A 23,548-nucleotide genomic window follows, 5' to 3' on the forward strand; every position below is an offset into this window, starting at 1 on the left:
TTAAATCCTACTGTCTGTATTTAATAAAATCACTTTTTATTTAGTAATTTACTCAGAGTATGTATTAATACCTGGGGGAGCAAACAACTGTGCATATCTCTCTATCAATGTTATAGAGGGCGAACAATTTATGAGTTTACTCTGCATAAGCTTTATGCAAGGTAAAACGGATTTATCTGGGTTTAGACCCCATTGGGAGTTGGGCATCTGAGTGCTAAAGACAAGCACACTTCTGGGAGCTGTTTTCAGGTAAACTTGCAGCTTTGGGTCAAGTGTTTCAGACCCTGGGTCTGTGTTGGAGCCAGACAGGAGTGTCTGGCTCAGCAAGACAGGGTGCTGGAGTCCTGAGCTGGCAGGGAAAACAGGAGCAGAGGTAGTCTTTGCACATCAGGTGGCAGCTCCCAAGGGGGTTTCTGTGATCCAACCCGTCACAGTGTCGAATTGTGAGCAAAATGAGCAGAGAAGACAGTCTAACTGAGGCAACACATGACAGTAAATAGTAGGGACAGGCATCACAGAATTTTCCTCTCAGAATCCAAAAGGGATGAGGAGTCTGAAGTCAGAGCAGAGAACCCTGGAAATCACCTCTTTCCCGGGGTACTGGCAAGAGAGCCTGAGTAGTCCAGCAATCTTTTCAAAACATTGGCGCCCTCTAGTGAGCATTACCGGCAAAACATCATATGGCAAAAGTGTGTTCCAATCCCTTTGCTTTTAATGTATACCTCTTCTGTACTGTAGTATGTGGACTATTAGCTGGTATATTATAATATATGGAGATATACCTATCTCATAGAACTGGAAGGGACCTTGAAAGGTCATCAAGTCCAGCCCCCTGCCTTCACTAGCAGGACCAAGTACTGATTTTGCCCCAGATCCCTAAGTGGCTCCTTCAAGAATTGAACTCAGAACCCTGGGTTTAGCAAGCCAGTGCTCAAACCACTGAGCTATCCCTCCCCCCATTGTTAGGGGACATTTTCAAACCAGTGGCTGATGGTGCTGAATGAAAAGCATCAGATCTGAAAACTTCTTTGACACACAGACAAAATGTGGCATCAAAGCACAAGATGGAAAGGTGCTTGTATAGTAAGTGCTGGGAGCCACAGAGGTATCTAGTTAAACAAGTCCAGCAATGCTCCCCCCCACACACTTGCAGTGACATGAAAACGATGGGCTGAGAGATACCCAAAGGAAAATGAAAAACCCACAATCCTGCCAATTTCCCCTAAAGGAAGGTTCCATCCAAATTTGACGTTCTGTTTATATAAGTGCACATGACCTATAATCATGATTAAAGCAGAGAATCTATGACAATTTTTGCTTTTTGGAAATTAATGCTTGTGAAAAGACAAAATGACCACACTGGGTGAGAAAATCCACTTATGAGCATGCAAAAGTATCACATATCCATATCCAGTGACAACTATTTGCCCTTTCAAATCCAGACAACCCCTGAATTAGAGGTTTTCCCAATTTTCATTTAATTGAACTGTATAACTGCTGAACAATGGATCATCCTAAATCACAGCTTCAAATACGTAGCACTGAGTTATAGGCAAAGATCACAAAGAATTAAGATAAATCCTTTCAGGGTTGAAGTTGTGAGGATGCAAAAGCCACAACGGAGGTTCTTTTCAAAGCCATTTAACATAAGAACATAAGAACGGACGTACTGGGTAAGATTCTCCATCTAGCCCAGTATCCTGTCTTCTGACAGTGGCTAACGTCAGATGCTTCAGAGTGAATGAGCAGAACAGGGCAATTACTGAGTGATCCATCCCCTGTTGTCCAGTCCAAGTATCTGGCAGTCAGAGGCTTAGGCACATTCAGCACATGGGGTTGTATCCCTGACCATCTTGGCTAATACCCATTGATGGACCTATTCTCCATGAACTTATCCAATTCTTTTTTGAACACAGTTATAATTTTGGCCTTCACAACATCCCCTAGCAATGAGTTCCACAGATTGACTGTGCCATTTAAATGAAATGAATGCTACCAATATGTAGATACAGAACAGAGATTTTAGCAGCACTTTCACTGCACCGTAGAATATCAAACATGATGTTTTCTACTGCTTTGTCATCCTACATATATTATCAAGGCCCAAAGTAATTCATGCAGACAAATGGAAGCATAACACAAACCAAAGGAAGGTAGACAAAAATAGGATTTTCAATACAAGAACTAGTCATGTAGAGTATCCAGTCTTTGACACTGGGAAGCATATTAGCGTGCACATTGTTTTGCAGTGCTATATTACCGGGAAAAGTTTTTCCTGACTTCAGATGTTGATTATTAAGGGCCAGATCCAATGCCTATTGAAATCAGTGGCCATCTTTCCACTGGCTTCAGTGAGAATTTAATCAGCCCCTCAGTGCCCTGAACAATAGGGATTGTAACTCTTGTAGTAGATTTAGTGCAGCTGTAGATATGGCTTTTACTCAAATCAATGTCAAACCTTTTGTGCATCTTTCTAAGCTATTTACCTCAGTAATACCCTGAAGAATCATATAAAGTTCATGAAAATGGAATTTTTAATTAAACTGCTTAAATGTTTTAGGGGGAAGGGATAGCTCAGTGGTTTGAGCATTGGCCTGCTAAACCCAGGGTTGTGAGCTCAATCCTTGAGAGGGCCATTTAGGGAACTGGGGTAAAAATCTGTCTTGGGAGTGGTCCTGCTTTGAGCAGCAAGTTGGACTAGATGACCTCCTGAGGTCCCTTCCAAAGCTGATATTCTATGAATATTAAGTATTCATCCAGATAAAACCAAACAATATGAATGGCAATAATAACTGTCATGTATGGAACCCAACTACTACATCATGAGAAGAATGACTGCAGGTCAACAGTGGCATCAAGTGGACAAAGACTTATTAGCAATTTTGATTTCTTCTAGTAGTGAGAATTTTCAACTACTGTTAACTCTTTCGACACATAAAATATTTAAGAATCATGGGAATGTGGGTCATTCTGCCTCCTGAGAGAAAGATGAGTCGGGGTTCGCCTCTCACCTCCCTAGTGTTATCAGACTAGAGCAGTCTGTTCTGTGGAAAAGATCAAGAAGTTGGTTCTTACCTGGGGAATGAACTCACACCACTGGTGCACAGCAAATTTGCTCCAGTGAAAGAGAGGGAGAAGGGAGGCCTGCCTGTCAACATCTTTTAACAAAGCATGCTGCAAAGGGTAAGAGTCTGAGGCCTTATAAAATGCAGCCCTTTTTCTTTTTGTGACTGTGGAGGAGGACAATGCTGAGGGAAAACGGTGCTGGCTGCTATACTGGGAGGAGAATGCAAGTAGGGGTCCAGAAGGATTTTCCCACTTGGAAGACTAACTAACTATCTTAGGTACTTATATGGCTCCCATTATCATAGCATTTGAGTACCTCACAATCATTGGTGTATTTATCCTCACAACACCCCTGTGAAACAGGGAGGGACTATGAACCCCATTTAACAGATGCAGGAACTGAGGCCCGGAGAGACTAAGGCCCAGATCTTCAAACATATTTAGGTGCTTAATTCCCAAGGACATACGGGGGTCTATTACAGGAGTGAGTGGGTGAGGTTCTGTGGCCTGCAATGTGCAGGTGGTCAGACTAGATGACCATGATGGTCCCAACTGAATTGAGACTATCAAACTTGTTAAAAAAAAAAATCAAGGTTTTCTATAGCAGCAAGTGCAGACACGCTTTTAAAGATGTCTAGTAGGTTTACCCAAAGCTCTAGAACAGGGGCGGGCAAACTTTGTGGCCTGAGGGCCACATCGGGTTTCCGAAATTGTATGGCGAGCCAGTTAGGGGAGGCTGTGCCTGTCCCCTAATGGCCCCCCAGAACCCCTGCAACATCCACCCCTCCCTGTCTCCTAACCACATCCGGACCGTCTTCCCCTGACTGCCTCCCACCGCCCCATCCAACCACCCCCCTCCTTCCTGACCGCCCCCCCTCCCCGGGACCCTTGCCCCCAATCCTCTGACCGCTCTGACTCCTATCCACACCCCAGCCCCCTGACCACCACCCCGAACTCCCCTGTCTTCTATCCAACCCCCCGCTCTCTGCCCCCCTACTGCGCTGCCTGGAGCACCGGTGGCTGGCGGCGCTACAGCTGCACCGCCCAGAGCACCAGGACCGGCAGCTGCGCCACCCAGCGGGAGCCAGCCACACCACCGCGCAGCACAGAGCACCGGGTCAAGCTGCAGCTCTGCAGCTGCGCTGCCTGGCAAGAGCTAGCAGCCCCGCCGCCCAGAGCATTGCACCACCCACCTCTGCTCTAGAAGGAGCCCTGGGAATGATCACACTTGACAAGTGTGGGTTACACTCTCACTCATCCTTGTTTTGGAGGGGGGAGACTGCCTCATTTGTCATACTCCCCCTCTCCAGGCCCCCTTAAACTCTGCTCTCCTCCCTAAAGTCCCACATTACATTAAGTGTCCCTCTAAGAATGTTGTGATTTGTGAGCCTCACCCTGCTTGAGATTTAAAGCTATAACAACACTGTTTTTAAATAGCACTTAATACACTGGTAAAGTTGCTCCTCAATGCTTAGGGAGTTATGGGGACAAGCCTAGAGCCTGGACTTGGATTGCTTGTAGCTTTTAACTAACTTTTTAATAATTGCTGCTTTTAAAGCAACTGAGACATGGATATTAGCCCAGCTTGCAGAAATGGGGATTTACAACTAGGCTTATTTAAAACAAGCAATAGTGACACACAGTGGCACAGATGACAAAGTGATTGATCCTTGGCCCTTAATAATATGCCTTTGTGCCTTCAGGGCTGCACAAAGGGACTGAGTATTTCCCCAGCACGGGATTATCATGGAGTGGTGTAGAGCTGCCAACCCTTCCTGACCCTTGGTACAGGGACCATCAGGGCTGTTGGGCACGGAAGGCATTCCAGGGTGGGGAAGCGGCAGATTTGGAGTGCACTGCCTTCTGCTGATCCCTGTGAAATGGCCCATACGGAACCATTCTAGCCAGTGCAAGTTAGAGCAGCCACAGGGTTTCTCTAACTTCTGCCGGGGCTGATTTGGCTCCAGGATCAGGCAGTGGCAGCTGAAAATTGCACCCAAAGAATAAGGAAAGAGTTGTATGTTTTTACATTATCAAATGAGGGGAGAACAAAATACTCCTCAGCAGCTGAATCAATTGTTATAACTGCAAGACAGAAGTAAAAAACAACTCAACCACTCACCCAAATTTTGTGCTGAGTGTCCCACCCAGGGATGATCCAATGATTATTCCTACTCCAAAGCAAAGTCCAAGCTTCCCTAATGCATCTGCACGCTCAGCAGGAGTAGTCAGATCTGTAATGACCATCTGAGCACCTACACAGATATTTGAAGAAACTTGATAAGAAACATTGAACTAAAAGAAACGTACTCTGGTGTCTGAATGATAAATCTATTCCTTGAGGTGACCATGCACAAATGCAAATGACAGAGCTCTTCCAGAGGTCAGGCCTTGTAACACTGAGCCAGAGCCTCATGCAATGCCCCACTGAATGGGAACTGACCCCAGGACCTCTTTATCTAAAAGCACAAACTTCTACTATTTGCGCTAAAGATCTGAGGGCCAGATCAACAAAGAGACTTAGGATATGTCTACACCATAGTTAAAAACCTGCAGCTAGCCCATACCGGCTGACTTGGGCTCACGGGCTGTTTAATTGCAGTGTAAAAGTTCTGGCTCAGAGCCCGAGCTTTGGGACCTTCCCACATCGCAGGGTCCTAGAGCCCAGGCTCCAGCCTGAACCCGGACATCTACCCTGCAATTAAATAGCCCCACAGCCCGAGTCAGCTGGCATGGGCCAGCTGTGGGTTTTTAATTGCAGTGTAGCCATACCCTTAAGCTCTTAAGACCCTTTGTGGGTTCAGCCCAGAGTCCAGTAGTCAGGAGAAGGAAAAGACTCAGAACCTCTTACGTGGACCAACTGCTAATGGGGTGAAGACCTCTCGTAGTTTAAACCAGCTGTGTGTAATCCACATTAACACAGTGTGGGTCTTCGTTACCCCCACTAGCGATACTCCATCAGCAAGACAGATTTACACCAGCTGAGCATCTGGCCTGATGGTTTTTACTGGATGCAAACAGCTGGAGCAAAACAGAATGGAATGGTGTGAATGAAAGCCATTGTAATGTAGCTTGCCAGGTCTGAGGTACTCACTAATGCTGACGTGCAATTTGCTAGGCCGTGTGTGACTGCATGTTGCTAAAAAATTATTCTGGGACAGTTCTTACTTGAGTGAATGCAGCTGAGAAATCTGAAATAGCTGTACTGCAGTGAAGGACATGTGCAGTTTATTTTATTGATACAGTTTATTCCATTGGAATGAATTCTGATCTGCTAAAGAGACACAGCTCTTAACTCTGTAATAAAAATCAGGGCATGGAAAAACCCACTCACCCACTGCAAGTTGCAATGAGTGGGGCCAGGGAGCTTTTGACCTCCTGTCTGGGTAGAGGGGGAGGAAATGATCAGAGCTGCTCAAGTGCTGCTGTTCCTTTAACAGGAAAACTGGGAGGGAGCAGAGACACTGCTCCTTAAAAATTATGGGCGGGGGGGAGAATCTAAAAGGATAGGGCCCAGATGGATGAAAATGCTGGGAAGCTGAGAGCTTTATGCACATTCAGGAAAGCAGTGGAAATGGCAGCTGCACAAGGAGAGGTGCCCTGTGAAGGCGTTCATTGATGGGGGTGAATTGGTTTATTGGGGGGAATGAAGATCCATGGCTTTGGGGGGCATAGTAAAGTAGCTTAGTGCTCAAGCAAGTGGCGATCAGTGAAACTTTTCAAGCCCAAGTAAAAATAATAAACTACGCTTTGTACTTCTATAGCACCTTTCATATGAGGGCCCCAGAACACTTCACAGACATGAACAAATTAAGCTTCACAACACCATGGTGTGGTGTGGTGAGGCCAGGAGGTCAGCATTGTCATTTTACAAATGGGAAAACTGAAGCACAGAGAGACTAAGCTGCGATGCTGTGTATACGAAAGATGACCACTTGTATCATTGTTGTTACAACAGTTATACAATTGCAACAAATCTTGCACAAAGTATGGGGTTAAGGAAAAAGTTATGATTTGCTAAGTACGATTATCCTGTTTATATGCACGTATCATCCTTGTATCTAGTTATGACTATTGGCTACGTAGTTGTATCTCCAACATGTGTGTTGTTCCTGGGTGACACCCTCCAAATAGATTTGCATCAGGACTAGACACCTATGTGTTGATGGCCCATTAAAGACACTCAGCTCACAACGGGCCATTGAAGAAATTCATCCCACTATATTAGGCTGGGTTGTCTGGATGAGAGCCAAGGGCTGGAATGCCTAAAAGGGACTGTGTTTGGCTTCTGGTTAACCAGTGTGGTACTGCAGAAGCTCTTTTGTTACTGGCTTGGTGAATCTAATTATAGAATAAACCACCACTTGTGGGGATTGTGTGCCCTATTTCTTGCAGTCTGCCCTGAGTGTGGCATTCTCAGTGTGGTCTATCCCAGGCACCCAGGCACTTAAGTGACTTGCTCTAGCTCACACAGCAAATCAGTGGCAGAGCTGGGAACAGAATTTAGTTGTCCTGTATCCCAACCACCTCCTCTAACCATTAAAAACGGTGCCTCATGTCCTTAAAACCCAACTACTCAGAGACCGATTCTGCAACCCTTATTAGTTCTACCAACTTTAACCTACTCGTGTGAGGAAGAATTGCAGGGTCAGGCCCTACAAATGGATTGGACAATACTGAGCCCAATATTTGGGTCATCTTATCATGACATTACCTGGTAGCCCATGCATAAACACGGATGGAATTCTGGACAGGAAGAGAAGTGGGACGCTGGTGGAGACGGACAGTAGCAGAAAGAAGGCAGATCCAGAGAGATATGAAAGAGTTAACGCAGCTCGGGTGCCAAACTGGTCAGCAAACCTATCATATAAATTACGCAGCATTTTAGAAATGGAACTGTTTTAGCAATTGTAAATACAATACATCCAGGCTGGCAATGCTATTCTGTCATCCCACCCCACAACATTGATCAGATTTTTCACTTTTGAAAACCTGGACCCAATTGTGGGTGCTGCGCACTTGAAAATGTGGCCCTGTGAGAAGTCTGAAGCTTTGTCTGGATTAGGATTTAGCATTGTGGTGTTACACCCTTCCAGCTAACATAGTGCCTAATGCATTCGAAAATTCTGTGCTAGCATTTTCAAATATGTTGGTTAAAATGTTTTAAATCTAACCACACACCTTTAAATCCTGGTCTAGACAAAGCCCGAGAGTGTTGTAGAAACAGTTATTGGTGACTAGACATAAGTCACCACAAGCTAGGCACTGCTAGGCTGTTTAAAGGGTTCTATTAATCTTCATTTTGTTTGGGTTTTCTACTATGATTATCAACAATTGTGATGTGGCATAAAAATTAGTTATGTTAAACTAAGGAAGCAGGGAATAGAGTAAGGCTTGGTCTAAAAAAAAGACATCAATTTCACTAAGGGATGATTTTAAACTGATTTACATTAAACCAGTGCAACTTGTGTGTGTAGACAAGCCCTCAGTAAATTTGGGCTTTTGCTGTTTGTAATCCCAGGAGACCAGTTCATGACATGATCTAGAGTTTTTTTTAAGAAAAAAATCTAGCAGTTTCAGTGCTTGCAACTTCACGTTAGTTTTAAGCAAAGTCGTCCAGATACAAGGAAAATTGACTCATTCTCATACTCTGAGGTCCGCAAAAATGCAGTTAGTGGATTTGTTGTGAATCTCTATTTCCTCATTTTTGCATTTTAACTAAGATATGGCAATCCCCTTTATAACCCAAGTCTCCTGCATCCCAGTCCAGTACCCTACCCACTGGACTACTCTGCCTCTCCTTTTGTGCATCTCTGAACAGGGATAATCTATTATCTGCTATCTTCATCTCTATTAGATTTTTCAAGGCCATCTCCTCTTCTATTTGGAGCAGGAGTATGAATCCCGTATCAGCAATTTCCTGCAACTGCTCAGAGGCAGAAACACAGGGAAATCCACAAGTCCTTCCCCAGCCTTCCTTTTGCTAGGGCTGTTTGAACTGTAAATATAGAGTCCTTCTGATTCTAATCGCAGTGACACTAGTGCAAATCAGGAGCAAATGGTGACATAGTGCAATGCCTGTGTAAATAAGATCCGAATCAGGCACAGAAATTCTATGATTTCCACTAGAACTATTTCTTAATAGCACTGGTTAATAACAAAAAACAAAACAAAACAAAAAGCCAAGTTACACTCATCTTCTGGGTTTCCTAGTCCTGCTCATGTTCATAAAGTTACTCCTTTGCTTGATTTGCAGGATTAAGGCATTAGATTGCAAGCTCTGCAGGGTCTAAATGTTTTGGCTAAGCACACTGTCTGGATCCAAATAATCAAATTTAGAGAAATAACTAATACAAAAGCCATTTATTTGTAACAATATTTTTAATTAATATTTATTTCTCTGTAGCCTGTTTAGTAAATCCAGATGGCTTCTTAAAATATTTCCCAAGATTCAGAACTAGGAATAAAGTAGATTTATTAAAAAAAATAAATAACTCTGATCTTCCTCGGGAATGGGAGGTTCACAAGAATGGTTCTTATTTACCTTCCAAAAATAGGACCTCCCAGAAGTTGTAGAACGCCAAAGGTTGTCTGGAGGTAGCCAAATTCAACTGAATCCAATCCCAGGCTCTTCGCCAAGTACTAAATACAGTGGAGAAAAAGTGAAGTATGTTACATTTCTGAATGTTAAAGAGCTTAATAAGTACAGGACTACTATAGTAATAAGTGATCATGTGCTTCCCTGCAAAATAAAGCAACAGTACTTGCCCACAGATATAATATAACATGAGGAATATAAAGGCTATTTGATAAAAATCAAAAGTCTCTGGCCCGAATCATCAGCCAGCGTACATCAACGGGGCTCCACTGAAGTCACCAATTTACATCAGCTGTGGACCTAGCTCTCTATTTTTACACTATTGCATGCAGTATTGTTGTAGCTGTGTCGGTCCCAGGATATTAGAGAGATAAGGTGGGTGAGGTGATAGCTTTATTGGACCAACTTCTGTTGCGGAGAGAGAGAAGCTTTCGAGCTACACAGAGCTCTTCAGGTCTGGGAAAGGTACTCAGGGCATGGCTACACTTGCAAGTTAGAGTGCATTAAAGCAGCCCCAGGCACCCTAACTGTCCACACTGGCAAGGCACTTAGAGCACCTGGACTCTGCAGCTGGAGTGCTCCTGGTACTCCACCTCCACGAGAAGCAGAATGCTTGTTGCGCCTCGGCTGAAACGTCCCAGCGTCAGTGTGAACAAGCTGTTGCATTACTGTGCTTTGATCAGCCTCCGGAAACATCCCATAATCCCCTTAAGTCAAGTGGCCACTCTTGTCATTGTTTTGGAATCGGCTGTAGGAATGCGGATATCCCCTTTCAAAGCTCCGTTTCTGACAGCCAGCATGCTTATTTGCTCCGGGACAAAGCAAGCCATTAGTGTGGAATATTGCTTGCTGTGAGTGTGTGAAAGAGAAGCGGGGGGCGGAGGGGAGCCTGAACTTACAAGACAGCATGCTGACACACTCAGCACCCCAAAAACCCACTCTCTCTCCCCCCACATACACGCAACACACTCCCTGTCACACTCCATGCCACCCCCCGCATTTGAAAAGCACGTTGCAGCCACTTGAACGCTGGGATAGCTACCACAATGCACTGCTCTCTGTGGGGTTGCAAGAGCTGCTAATGTGGCCACGCCAGTGCGCTTCCAGCTGAGAGTGTAAACACTCGGCAGCGTTTTCCCTGCTGCGCTCTACGAAGGCTGGTTTAACTCCCAGCGCTCTACATCTGCAAGTGTAGTCATGCCCTCAGAAACAGGATCCAACAGATAGTTTAGCATAAGTAGCTAGCACATATTTTAATGGATCATTCAAGGTGAAGTGGCCGGTTAACATCCCTATAGTCATAGGACAAAAAGGGAGAGGGGATCAGTTGTTGTAATAAGCCATAAATCCCGTGCCTATATTAAGATCATGATTATTAGTGTCTAGCACAGAGTTATTTATTTACGCTCTCAGTGTTGTGCAAGGTTTCCTTTGAGAATGAGGATGTTCCCCCATGAGGGATATGGTGTTGTTGTCTTTTATCATTTTTCAGTGCAAGTTCATTGAGAACATAGTGATTGCCTGGTTTCACCCACATTGTTGTAAAAAGCCATAAATGAGGTGCATCCAGTGCACTAAATGCCCCAATAATGAAGATCTGTAACCCACTAACTCCCATGACTACAGAGGTGTTAACGGGCCACTTCACCTTGAGTTGTCCCTTGAAATATGTGTTAACTACTTATGCTAAACAATCTGTTCAGCTTGTATTTAGCTGTGACACTCGTTTCCCAGACCTACAGAAGAGCTCTGTGAAGCTGGAAAGCTTGTCTCTCTCACCAAGAGATGTTGGTCCAATAAAAAAAATATTATCTCACCCACCTAGTCTCTCTGTTTTTACATTGGCATTTTGAGGCAGACAAGGAAGTTCTTAACCACATAGCTAATGCTGAAGGGGATGATTTAACTTTACCCCTCATTTGCCTTTGGATATGACATGTACATCACTCTGAGCACCACACAGGAGGATCTTGTGGATTGTGTCATCATGCCACTCTATTTAATCAAGCAAGCTGCATTAACAGCAAATATCACAAACAAAATGGCACCTGTACTCCCAGTCCCCTCCACATCCCAAAGCTGGAAGCACCCTAAAAAACCTTGTGCCCAAGGGACAGATGCTTCAGACTCAGGCTTTTGCTTTGTAATGTTTAATGTGAACATAATATTTTGAAGCTTCCAAAGCACTTAATACCCCCAGGGCACAGAGTCACCAGCACTGTAAATCTGACACTTTCACCAGCACTAAATACACTAAGCACATTTTGTAAATGAGAGAGCCACCTTGCATTGCCATATGGAGTACCCTGGAACACCTGATACTGTGCACTGGATAAAATTGATTTGCCTAAAAACGTACATATGTAGAAAATCACTCAAATTACAGCAAACAGCTTCCTTCTTGTAGCTAGTCTATACACTTCTTGTAGCCAGCCAACACTTAATACTCCAATGTTAGTTCATCATCCTTGGGTATTTAGAGGGACATTATAAATGCAAGACATTTTACTTTCTGGACAGTTTTACTCACTATTTATTACAACTAGTATTTGAGAATACTGCTGCTGAAAGAGTAAAGCAAATAATATATCTAGCACAGATATTTCTGTGGGTTTACTCTTTGTATTGGAGACAGCTTGGTGAATAGTCAGCATTCCTTCTGTGCAGAAAGTTAGTTTTACTTCTTAGTCTCATAGTCCAATGTGATTACATCAGTCGCCCACAGACAAGCACTAAAAGACCATGCAACAGCGCAGCCACTGTTGGACTGGTTTATGAAAGAGGGGCACAGAGTGGATTGTCTCTGGAGACGCAGAGATGGGAAAGAGCTCTCATAGCAGGCGAGAGAAGAAAAATGAGGACAAGAAAAAGAAGAGGAAGAGCTCAGAGCTGTGAATGGAGTGGAAACTACATTTTTGCTTGATAATATCCTTTTAAAATGACCTGCAACTTGACTACTGCAGCATCCTCCAGTCTGGCTTTGGCACCTACAACTCTGTGCCCTCTAGGCCACTGAAAATGCTGCTACAGAGATCGTCTTCTTGACTCATTGTTCTGATCACACCAACACCACTTTAGAGACCCACCCTTGACTCCCCCTCCTCCACTGCATCAAACACAAATGTCTTGGCCTTCCATGCAGACACCTTCACAATTCAGCCCTGCCATAACTAATCCACCCTATTATCTTAATGCAACCTCAATCCCCACCTCTACTTGGACAACAGGGCCAGTTGCAATCTTCCACAAACACTTTTGCTCTCTCTATCACGTAGCCTCTTATATGTGGAGAAAGTGCCCTGCCAAAATCTGTAATGCCACTATTTTATTGACCTTCAAATCCCTCCTTAAAACCACCTCTTGCATGGTGTCTACAGAAAGCTGCCACCCGAGAACCACTAGACAAGTGACACATTGTGATTACAGGCTCTTGATTGGCTTATTACACATATATACTGTGCACAAAGCAGTCTACGCTAAGATATTCTATTATTGTTACCTTATGCTCCCGCCCCATGCCTGCTTGTTAGTTCACCTACCTACTACAGCTTGTGTTTTAGATTATAAACTCTTTGGGGCAGGGACTGCACTTTGTGTTTGCACAGGGCCCAGCATAATGCAGCACACGTCTGGCGGAGGCCTCTAGGCACTACTGCAATATAAATAATAATCATCTGCTTGCTGTGCTTAATTGGTAATGAAAGAGGTGCCAGGGCTCAAGCAATTTCATAATTGACGTGACAAGCCCAAAGGTCCTGGGGATATGAATTGCCAAGCCTAGAGGTACTGGGGCTCAGCCTGGCAAGCCCTGGCACAAATTAAGTACTGTCTGCCTGTCATTACTTATGTGCATCTATTCACCCTAAGTACATAGAGTGCCATGTGAAAGGCCACTACATTCACTTACATCTGACTCTAAACTTTCTCCCCTCTTTCCTGGTAGAAAGTCTCCTCTAATTTTGTTGAAAAACTGAATAGTCTGTGTTGAAAGAAAGTGGTCTGCTCTATTAAAGCAGACTCAAATGGTACTCACTGGAATGATCCCAATCTGCATGAACAAGCAGGTCAGGTCCATGGCTGTAATCAAATAGGTGAGCCGTATCACCTGTTGCCTTTGGATCATATTTTCTGGCTTGTTCTGGTCCTGCAAGATCGCTCTCTTGAATTTCAGCTCCTGTTTCTCTCCTCCAGAGCTGGCCCCTTCATTCATGTTGGCCGGGGAATGGCTTATAACACACTGCCCAGGCTGAAATGTAACCTGAAAGGGAACTTTCAGCTAGGAACATGAGCTCATTTACATGCAAGGTGCAAAAGTCACATTTGCAATTTGAGGCTTAAGTGCATGAAAGCTGCTGAGTCACTGTGTTTTGCTGAGTATTTTTTTTTTTTTTTCATTTTTACAAATGGAGACCTTCTGTGTTATCTTTGATCCAGGCATTAGCGTGGATCACTTTAATGACAAGAAATCTCATTCATGTTTCTCGTTCTAGATTTAACCATTGGATTAAACAGAACTGTCGTAGTGTTAAAGAAAAAGGCCATTGTTAGAATCCCAGCAGAGCTGCAGTTGAACTCAGTACCAAAGGGCTAAAATTATAGAGCACAACAATCTCTCACTTTGTAATTTTTACTGCATCAGCACCTTAAGGGTATGTTGCAGGAGTGGGGCAAACTACAGCCCGTGGGCCGGACCCGGCCCATCAGGGCTTTGGAGCCGGCCTGCAGGATTGCCAATGGGAGCTTTGGGGGAGGTACGCACAGGCGAGGGCAGCGTGCGGAGCCCTCTGTCCTCCCTCCCACAGGGGCCGCAGGGACATGGTGCCGGCCGCTTCCGGGAGTGGCGTGGGGCCAGGACAGGCAGGCAGGGAGCCTGCCCTGGCCCCGCTGTGCGCCGCTGCCACCCTGGAGCCGCTCCAGGTAAGCAGCGCCGGGCCGGAGCCCATACCCTGAACCCCTCCTGCACCCCACATCCCAACCGCCTGCCCTGAGCCCTCTGTCACACCCCTCTTGCACGCCAACCCCCTGCCCTGAGCCCCCTGCCGCACCCCTCCCGCACCCCAACCCCCTTCCCTGAGCCCCCTGCCGCACCCTGCACTCCCACCTCCTGCCCCAGCCCTACATTCATGGACCTGCATGCAATTTCCCCACGCAGATGTGGCCCTCAGGCCAAAAAGTTTGCCCACCCCTGGTATGCTGAGTCACCGCTTTTTTCAGCCAACTGTTTTGGCTTCTCTAAGTGCTGGCTCTTTAAAAAACAAAAAATGGCAAGCCAAAATAAACATGATTAGTACTGATTTTAAAAAGTGAAAAATGAAACATGATGTGGAATCATATTCAAGCCCTGAGTCTTTGTGCTACTTTTAATGGATCTGTGCAGACACTGGGCCAACCCCTGCTCTCTCACTCATAGATATCGAAGGTAATCTGCAGCTACACCTAAAGCAGAACTGGACCCTATGGCTCTAAAAGGGAATGTAAAGGGCAACCTGTGATCTTTAGGGAAAACAGAGAGCCAACAACTGAGAGCTTTGACTCCAATGAGAAAGTGCATTTACTCCATGCTTTTAAGGTTTCAGACGGGTGATCAGCTGCCGGTGCTCTCTTACTGACTTAGTCATGGCTGGGCCCATTTATTGTAGTTAGTAGATTGACATATGCCATGTGTGCTTGTTATTATTTAATATTTATATTTCCATGGGGTCCAGAGGCCCAGATTTGGGATCCAATCATAAATTTTAAGGCCAGAAGGGATAACTGTGATCTACTACTCCAGCCTTACTGCGGGGTGCAGCCCCCGGTGGAGCATAAAGCAGTGGTCTCCAAAGTGGGGTGTGCAAGAGGATCCTTAGGGGTGCGCGGCAGGAGGAGCGGGAGTCCGAGTGGCTTTTTTTTTTTTTTTTGCTTCAGCGCGGCAGGGGGTGCGTGCTCAAACATTTTTTACTGATAGGGGTGCGCGATCAAAAAAGTTTGGAGACCACTGGCATAAAGGACTGGCTGAAGGGACAAGGTGGAAGTCACATAGATTGAGATGAGGACTAACAACACATGAGGGGATTGCAAGGCAGGTGATTGTTTCATTTTCCTGATGGTGGTTCAAGTTTTCAAAAGTTTAAGAAACACTGGTCTAGTTTGACCTTCTACAGAACACAGGCCATAGAACTTCAGCCAGTGATCGTGCATCAAGCCAGGTCCCAATTGTGGTAGGAGCTGCACAAACACACAGCCTGCAAACACTCACATGTGAATTCACTGACACTGAAGTCAGTGAAGCCAGTCCAGGATTGCCAACCCCAAGTGTTCAAAATTCACGAGTCAGGTCCCCAAAAGCCCAGAAGACTGGCTTTAAACAAATCATGCAATTTAAAAAACAATATGATTTTGGCCTCTCTTTATTTACCTGCTGATTTCTGAACCTGTAGGGTCACACTTTGTAGCTTTTTTTTTGCAATAAAGGCTGGAAATTGACCTAATTTACCTGACTCCAGGAGCTGAGGCTCTAAGAAAAATACCAAATTTTGCAAGACTCATGATAAACAATGACAATGGCACATCTGTAAAATGACCTGTGTGTGTTTGCAGGGTTGAGGGATAGCTTAGTGGTTTGAGCATTGACCTGCTAAACCCAGAGTTGCGAGTTCAATCCTTGAGGGGGCCATTTAGGGATCTGGGGCAAAAATCTGTTTTGGGATTGGTCCTGCTTTGAGCAGGGGGTTGGACTAGATGACCTCCTGAGGTCCCTTCCAACCCTGATATTCTATGATTCCATAGATGTTGTCATGGTCCTTGTAACTCTGTCGGGGAGGCAGATTGTAAACATTTTGGAGCAGGGACCATCTTTTTTTAATCTGTATTTGTACTGAGCCTCGCACAAGTGACAAGGGTCTTGGCCCGCACTACCACAATACAAATAAATAAGGGGATGCGTGGAGGTTTCATGTTACACAGGGAGGTGTTACCATAGTCAGAGAGTTCAGAGCAATACCATATTTTGCCAACTGAGCTGCAGCATGAAGAGCTGAAAGCAACACAGAGAAGACACATGGTTATCGACTCTGATATTGTAAAGGCCATGCTCAAGTAGAGTCAAACCCCTATAAAACCAGGGTCACATTTGTCACTAAAGAAGAGGAATTTACTTACAGGCTGATGGTTTTGTGGAAGATTGGTGCTAAACATTCAACTCATCTAAGCATGAAAGAATGGGTTCTTCAGCAGCTGAATTTCCTGGAAGAAAGGAGCAAACAGTGTAAAACAAAACTTCCTGGTTGGGTGTATGATAGGACAGGGGACTGTGAACAAATTATAACACTCAATATAAGAGTAAAATTAACAACAAAACTCTGTCTTAGAGATTTTGAGACAATCAGAAATCCAGTCCAAAGACCATGTAATTACTTGCCGCTTACAGAAAAAGCTGCTGACCTGCACTTAAAAATCGTCAGTGAGTTGATTGATTGGCATGTCTAAATTGGAGCTGAAAACAGCCTATGTAAAGGCTACCAAAGGAATTTGGTCACACACCCCACTACTTCTCCCAGTGCTCCATACTGCACTGCCAAAAGGAGTCTGTATGCAGTCTCCCTAAGTGCACTTTGGCCTGACCTGATGTTTACTGGCACTAAGAAAGGAACTGAGATGAGAGGCCAGTTTTCATGTCTAGCCTGTGGATCAACGTACCGAAGGGACAAGACTCTAAAAAGGGTACGCCTAAAGTTAAGCTCTGAGGCCCAGATTTTCAATATTCAAACCTCTAATTTTGGATGAGCCAATTAATTGAGGAACAACTGCTCTGTCTGGCATGTTCCTCTTTGAAGTCAGAGTAAGTTACAATGCAAAATTCATCAAAAGCGACTGCTTATCAGTATGATTTCACACCTCGGCTAGGAGGCAGTGTGGATGTGCCCAGCAGGGTTCAGCTTTTTGAGAGGAATGGCCTCTGTTCCATGGGATCTTCACTGATATCTCCCACAGATCTCCAGATAATGCAGCTCATTGCGATCATTCCCACTTTACCAATGTGAAGCTTCCAGCCCCACAAGGACGCATGACTAGATGGTCTCTGCTCTCTTTCCTCATAGCTTTACAAGGGAAGGGAGCATCCTGCCCTGAGCCTCAATATCTAACACCACTACAGCCATCTTTCCTAGAACACTTTGTCAGTAGATGAAGCACTTCACCCAGGGAGTACATTGCAAATAGGGAGATGGAGAGGCGGGGCCTTTGGAGTGCCGGGCACTTTAAATCACCATCGGAGGGGGCTCCCGGCTGCCGCTGCTACCCCCGGGCCCTGGCCTCTGGCAGAGCTTTAAAGGGACCAGGGCTCCGCTGCAGTAGTGGCAGCCGGGAACCCCTGGCCCTTTAAATCACCGCCAGAGCCCTGCCGCCGCTACGCCAGGGCTCCAGCAGCAGGGCTTGGGTGGTGATTTAAAAGGCCCCAGAAGGTAGTGGCAGTGGGAGCCCCGGGCCCTTTAAATCCCCACCCGAGCCCCGCTGCCAGAGCCCCAGGGTAGCAGCGGCAGCCGGGGGCTCGAGCGGTGATTTAAAGGGCCCAGGGCTCCGGCAGCCGCTACCCCCCCGGGCCCTTTAAATCGTCCCTGGAGCCCTGCTGCTAGAGCCCTGGGGTAGTGGCGGCAGGGCTGCTGCAGCAAGTTAAAGGGCCTGGGGCGGTAGCGGCAGCCGAGCCCTGGGCCCTTTAAATTGCTGCCGGAGCCCCACTGCCGCTACCCCAGGGCTCCGGCAGGCTCCGGGGACGATTTAAAGGGCCCGGGGCGGTAGCTGCAGCAGGCGCCCCGGGCCCTTTAAATCGTCCCTGGAGCCCTGCAGCCCGAGCCCTGGGGAGGCAGCGGCAGGGCTCCAGCGGCTATTTTAAGGGCCGGGGTGGTAGCGGCTGCCGGAGCCCAGCTGCCGCTACCCCAGGGCTCCAGGGACGATTTAAAGGGCCCAGGGCGGTAGCTGCAGCAGGCGCCCCAGGCCCTTTAAATGGCCGACCAAGCCCCGCTGCCGCTTCCCCAGGGCTCCAGCAGCAGGGCTCCGGGGATGATTTAACGGGTCCGGGGCTCCGGTAGCCGCTACCACCCTGGGCCCTTTAAATCATCCCCGGAGACCTGGGGAGGCGGCGGTGGGGCTCCAGTGGCTATTTTAAGGGCCAGGGCGGTAGCGGCTGCTGGAACCCCGGACCCTTTAAATCGCCAACCGAGCCTTGCCGCCTCTTCCCCAGGGCTCCGGCAGCAGGGCTCTGGCATCAATTTAAAGGGCCTGGGGCTCCAGCCACTGCTGGGGCATACCAGGGCATACCGGCTTACTTTCACCTCTGACCAGCAGGGTCTACGTGGGCCAGTTAGTGTGCAGCATGCGGTGTGCTTTAGAATTCACAACCCTCTAGCATGCATTATCAAGCTGTGTAGACAAACCTTGTGATAAATTAAGCTATTAAGACGTTAATTTCAAACACTGATTCTAGAAATTGCTCAAAATACAGAATGGTGTAGCATGTAAATTACCTATAAGCAGTATAAGCTACTGATTGTCAAAAATAAGTTCTGAGGCATACACTACCTCTTATGTTTTATTTGCTTTTTTATACATACGGTTCACAACAAAGTTATGTTAAATAAAAGCAATGACATTAGAAAGAAGATTTAGGCTGCCATCCAGCCAAGCACTTAACTTGCTTAATTTTATTCATGTGAATAGTCCTTGTTGAAGGTGATGGGATTACCCAGGTGATTAAATTTAAGCCCATATTTAAATGCTTTGCAGGACCAGGGACATAGTGGAAGAATACTATGAGAAATAGGAAAAAACAAATGAAATAAAAACACTGCTCTGTCATATCAAACTCCAGTATAGAGCAGTGTGGAAGGGTTTTTAGAACATTAGTATTTGTGATAACATATAAAACTTGGAAATAAATTGATTAAATATTTATTGTGTGAATAAAGATGGACCTAAGTGAGGATGCAAAAATGTGAACACCTTCAAAATACAGTTATCTGCAGGTAGATTGAATATTGACAGGTACAGTATATATGTACCAAAACCAAATATTCACAAAACTCCCACAAAAACGGGCAGTGACTGTTTAATCCTTCTTAAAGTAGTGCAGCTCTACTCATTGTAATTGGAAGAGCAGGTGTGGAGATAAGTCTAGAGAAAACTTTGAAGCCCTAGTTTTGAGCTGCGCCTCCATCCAATCTCCATTTCTGCAGGTGTTTTTGGGCAGCTGTAGTGAACTGCACATATAAATATCAATCATTCACATCTAACTACCAGATTTGTGGGAGCAAAATTGCAACTGCAAAAATGAAGACCATACCTAAAAATCTTGGTTTTAATATTTAATTTTTTCCCCAAACTGGAAAAGTGGAGAAAACACCAAAAGATGTATATTACAAGTTATAAGGTAGCTCTCTACTCTTCTGATTTTACTAAGTGCTTTCATAGTAGTAAAAGGGGCCTAATCCTAAATCAGGCCTCTTTTGGGGCCTATTCTGAAAATCATTGACTTAAATACCTTACTTAGGTAAACTCCTCTCAAAGCCATGTAAATTATTTGGATTTCAATGGTAATTTTGTTTGGGTAAAGACTTCAGAATTTGGCCCAAAGCAATGATGTTGTTTTATGGAAAATCCTTTAACATAAATAAAATATTCTAGGTGACTCTTAAATGTTTTGGTCCTGATTCTGATCTCACTTAAACCACTGTAATTCAGAATCAACTGAGTTAAAGTCAATGAAGTTAAGTCAGTGTGAGATCAAAATCAGGCCACTGAGTAATAATAGTACTCAGAATATAGTGATGCTCAATAAAGTGAACACTCATTAGTTTTAGAATACATTGTACATTACTCAACTGTCAGCCCTTTGGACTTAAATTCTGAATGCAGAATCTGTGACAAGCATCTCCCAAACTCTTCCAAGATCATTTGCTCTGCTAGACAAACAGAGTAAGTTTCTTTTTCTGCCTCTTCAGCTTGTGCCAGCAGACAAGCACATGTTGCTTCAACCACTTCCCAGGATATACAATTAGTAGGTTGCCTGTCAGGAAAAAACAACAACAATATAAAATATTTGAATAGTAAACACTCAATATGCGAAAGACAAATTACACTCTACTAAACTTACTGAAACTGAAAATACATAGAGCTGAGTCACAGTAGTTGCACTGTTTCTAGATACCATATTCTTGTGGGACATCTTACTCCTCTACTTGTAACAGCTCTAGAAGCCAACAAGCTGCTCCTGAATCCTCCTAATTAATCACATGTGAGATAGTGTTCACACTCAGGGGATAAGTGCATCCAAGTGCTGTACACGTAGTACAACTTGGGAACGATGGTGCAATGAATTTCTTTCCTCTTTTGTAAGAAACAGTCAAGGAAGATGGTCTACCATTTAAGAGGCCTAGTCAGGCACCATGGTATATGTTGCAGGAAGCAACACACATTAGCTGGAAACATATTCTGCTAGAAAAGGCAGTGAGTGTCCTCTCCTGGCACACCAAGCCATCTTGCTTCAAGTCAACAGGATGACTCTTGTAACTACCATATGGTTGCCATCATTCCACTCCCCCTGCAGCATGACTCAAGCAAGTAATGGCAGGACTTAGTACTCACTAACTAATTAACCAACCTCACAAGCACATGCACAAACAGCAAGCCTACAAAAACTATTTAAATTAATCAAAATAAGTCACCAGTCAGTTTTTAAAACAGAATTAATAATACATTTTTTTAATATATATATGAAGGTTAAAAAACAAAAAGCAGTGGTTGATGCAGAGAAAAATTCATCTTGCATAGAAGCTTCTGGGCCTGATGCAAAGTCCATTGAAGTCAATGGAGAGACTCCTATAGATTTCAATGGGCTTTGGATCCTTATTAATTTTTATTATGTTTATTAGGATGGTCCCTAGGATGGGGCCCTGTTGGGCTGGGCACTGTTAAGAGTAGCAGACAGTTCCTGCCCCACATAGCTTACAATCTATATGGGCAAGACAGACAACAGGTAGAGGGGAGAGGGGTATAACATACAAGCAGGGTGAACAATGTGATCACCTGCAAACATTTTTTAAATGCCATTTTAAAAAAATTCTTTGGCCACGATTTTGTTAAAAGGGGATTAGCTAAATCGAAAGACAAATGAAGGGAGAAGGGATGCTGAAAGTGAGTGGGACAGGGGAGGAGAGAAGGGGGGGCAGAATCAGACCCTCAATCAGTAAAAAAGTAATTGCAGTTCGGTAAGTAGGTGTAATATTTATAAACCTTAAGCTATGCATAGTGTATTCCTAAATGGTTTGTCTTAAATGATCTTTCTAATCCTATAAATCCAAAATTATGTGTGGATCTACAGATATCTGTTATACAAACCATTAGTCAATATTAGTCACTATTTTTTAGATAACCCAGTGATGGGCACTTCAGAAAAATCTAAAATAGCTGGACAGATAGATGGACTTGATTTTGTTAATGCCAAATATTCACCTGTCTCTTCTAGATTTTGATAACATTTCAAATGTAGATGTTGAAACAAGGATGTTTTCTTCATTATTTCTAATCTCCGTGTAGTTGGGCATGTTCATCAGTGTTTTTTAATCTGGGCTTTCTTCATAATTTTTGCAACCAATGCATTTGCAAATAGAGGAACACATAATTTTTGCCTGGAAAACAACAAACACCAAAATCATAAATTACTAAACATACATAAGACTATCCATTGGAGCCATGCTACCACAGACTCACCCTGGCTGTTCCAGTCCTGGAGACTCCCAGAGGGAGACTAGAGAAAAGTCAATAGAGCAAGGGGCTATGATCAGCTTTTCCAAGTATTCTCTGTGGAGCCACAGAGGGGAATGATTGGAATGTGTATGCCTCCGACCCTGCACATGGCCCACCCACTCCTTCCCTCTAGCCTGCCTAGTCTCCTTCAGCTCCCCCAGCATGGACTCTAGACATGTGGAGGACTTTGCTGGATCAGATGGGAGGGCAATGTCATAGAAGCAACTGAGCCACCATTCCACATGGACAGGAAAAATCTGCACTTGGGGCCTGATCCAAAAGTCCAATGGGAAACTTTCCTCTGTCTTCAAATACTTTTGGATCAGGTGTGGGGCAAGCCCCTTAAGGAGCCACACAACAACTGAGAACTAGTGGAACAAAGTTGTGCTTTGCTCCTCGCAACACAGCCTTTCCCTATCCCCTACACTGGAGCAAAGAGTGCAGTTGGCATAGGAGCTGGCTGAGAGCTCCTCCACCCCCATAGGGAAATTCTTAGCTGGTGAGCCACAGCCAGATCAGGGGAAAGAATCTGTCCCCCTAAGTTGAATAAGATTTAGAATGAACAATCTGAGGAGGGGAAGAAAAATATTTATTTTTAGTGTCTAATATTATTTATGCAAAAACAGCTGGATCAGAACATATCCATTTCTATTAAGAACATGATTAATGCTAGGAAAGGTCACTTGACTAACCTCAAAGCACTCACAATAATTCTTAAGGCACCCTGAGCGCTTGCAATTACATCCTTTGTTGTGGCGAGGTTTAATATCCCCCGGTTTCCCTTTCCCAATCTATGGTAGGAAAGCTTCTGGGTTTCTATCAAGACAAGCCTAGAATAAAAAGCATTGGCATGTGAGACGTTCACAGAAATTTTCTTTATGTAAAATACAAGATCAACTATGCTTATGAAAGAAAAAGTACTTACCTGTACTTCTTATTCTCTAAGGTATGTGCAATAGACCCACACCTCTGAGTCTGGATATCTAGTGTAAGGTAAGTGGGAATTCCTAGAACTCAAAATTCTGAGCTGACAGGGCTCCACCAAGGGTACCATGTGCTGTCCCTCTTATGGTAAACTCTAGTGACTCCTACTCTCTCCGGCTCACT

The 23,548-nt window shown here is 44.7% G+C and overlaps 1 protein-coding gene across 2 annotated transcripts in view; it reads right to left on the reverse strand.

The window, feature by feature from the left end:
* The window catches only part of SLC22A18 (solute carrier family 22 member 18), a 99,221-nt gene extending 76,006 nt beyond the window's left edge, over positions 1-23,215 (reverse strand). For both annotated transcript variants that reach the window (XM_026660165.1, XM_026660164.1), the window contains exons 1-7: positions 23,134-23,215; positions 22,148-22,323; positions 16,805-16,888; positions 13,698-13,922; positions 9,611-9,708; positions 7,781-7,926; positions 5,189-5,321 (exon numbers count right to left, since the gene is read on the reverse strand). In XM_026660165.1, the coding sequence (XP_026515950.1) occupies positions 5,189-5,321; positions 7,781-7,926; positions 9,611-9,708; positions 13,698-13,922; positions 16,805-16,840 (638 nt within the window). In that variant the 5' untranslated portion in view covers positions 16,841-16,888; positions 22,148-22,323; positions 23,134-23,215. The remainder of the gene's footprint in view (positions 1-5,188; positions 5,322-7,780; positions 7,927-9,610; positions 9,709-13,697; positions 13,923-16,804; positions 16,889-22,147; positions 22,324-23,133) is intronic.
* Positions 23,216-23,548: the final 333 nt, after the last annotated feature.

Source organism: Terrapene carolina, unplaced genomic scaffold (genome assembly GCF_002925995.2).
Source record: "Terrapene carolina triunguis isolate 2854851 unplaced genomic scaffold, T_m_triunguis-2.0 Scaffold715, whole genome shotgun sequence".
Lineage (NCBI taxonomy): Eukaryota > Metazoa > Chordata > Testudines > Emydidae > Terrapene > Terrapene triunguis.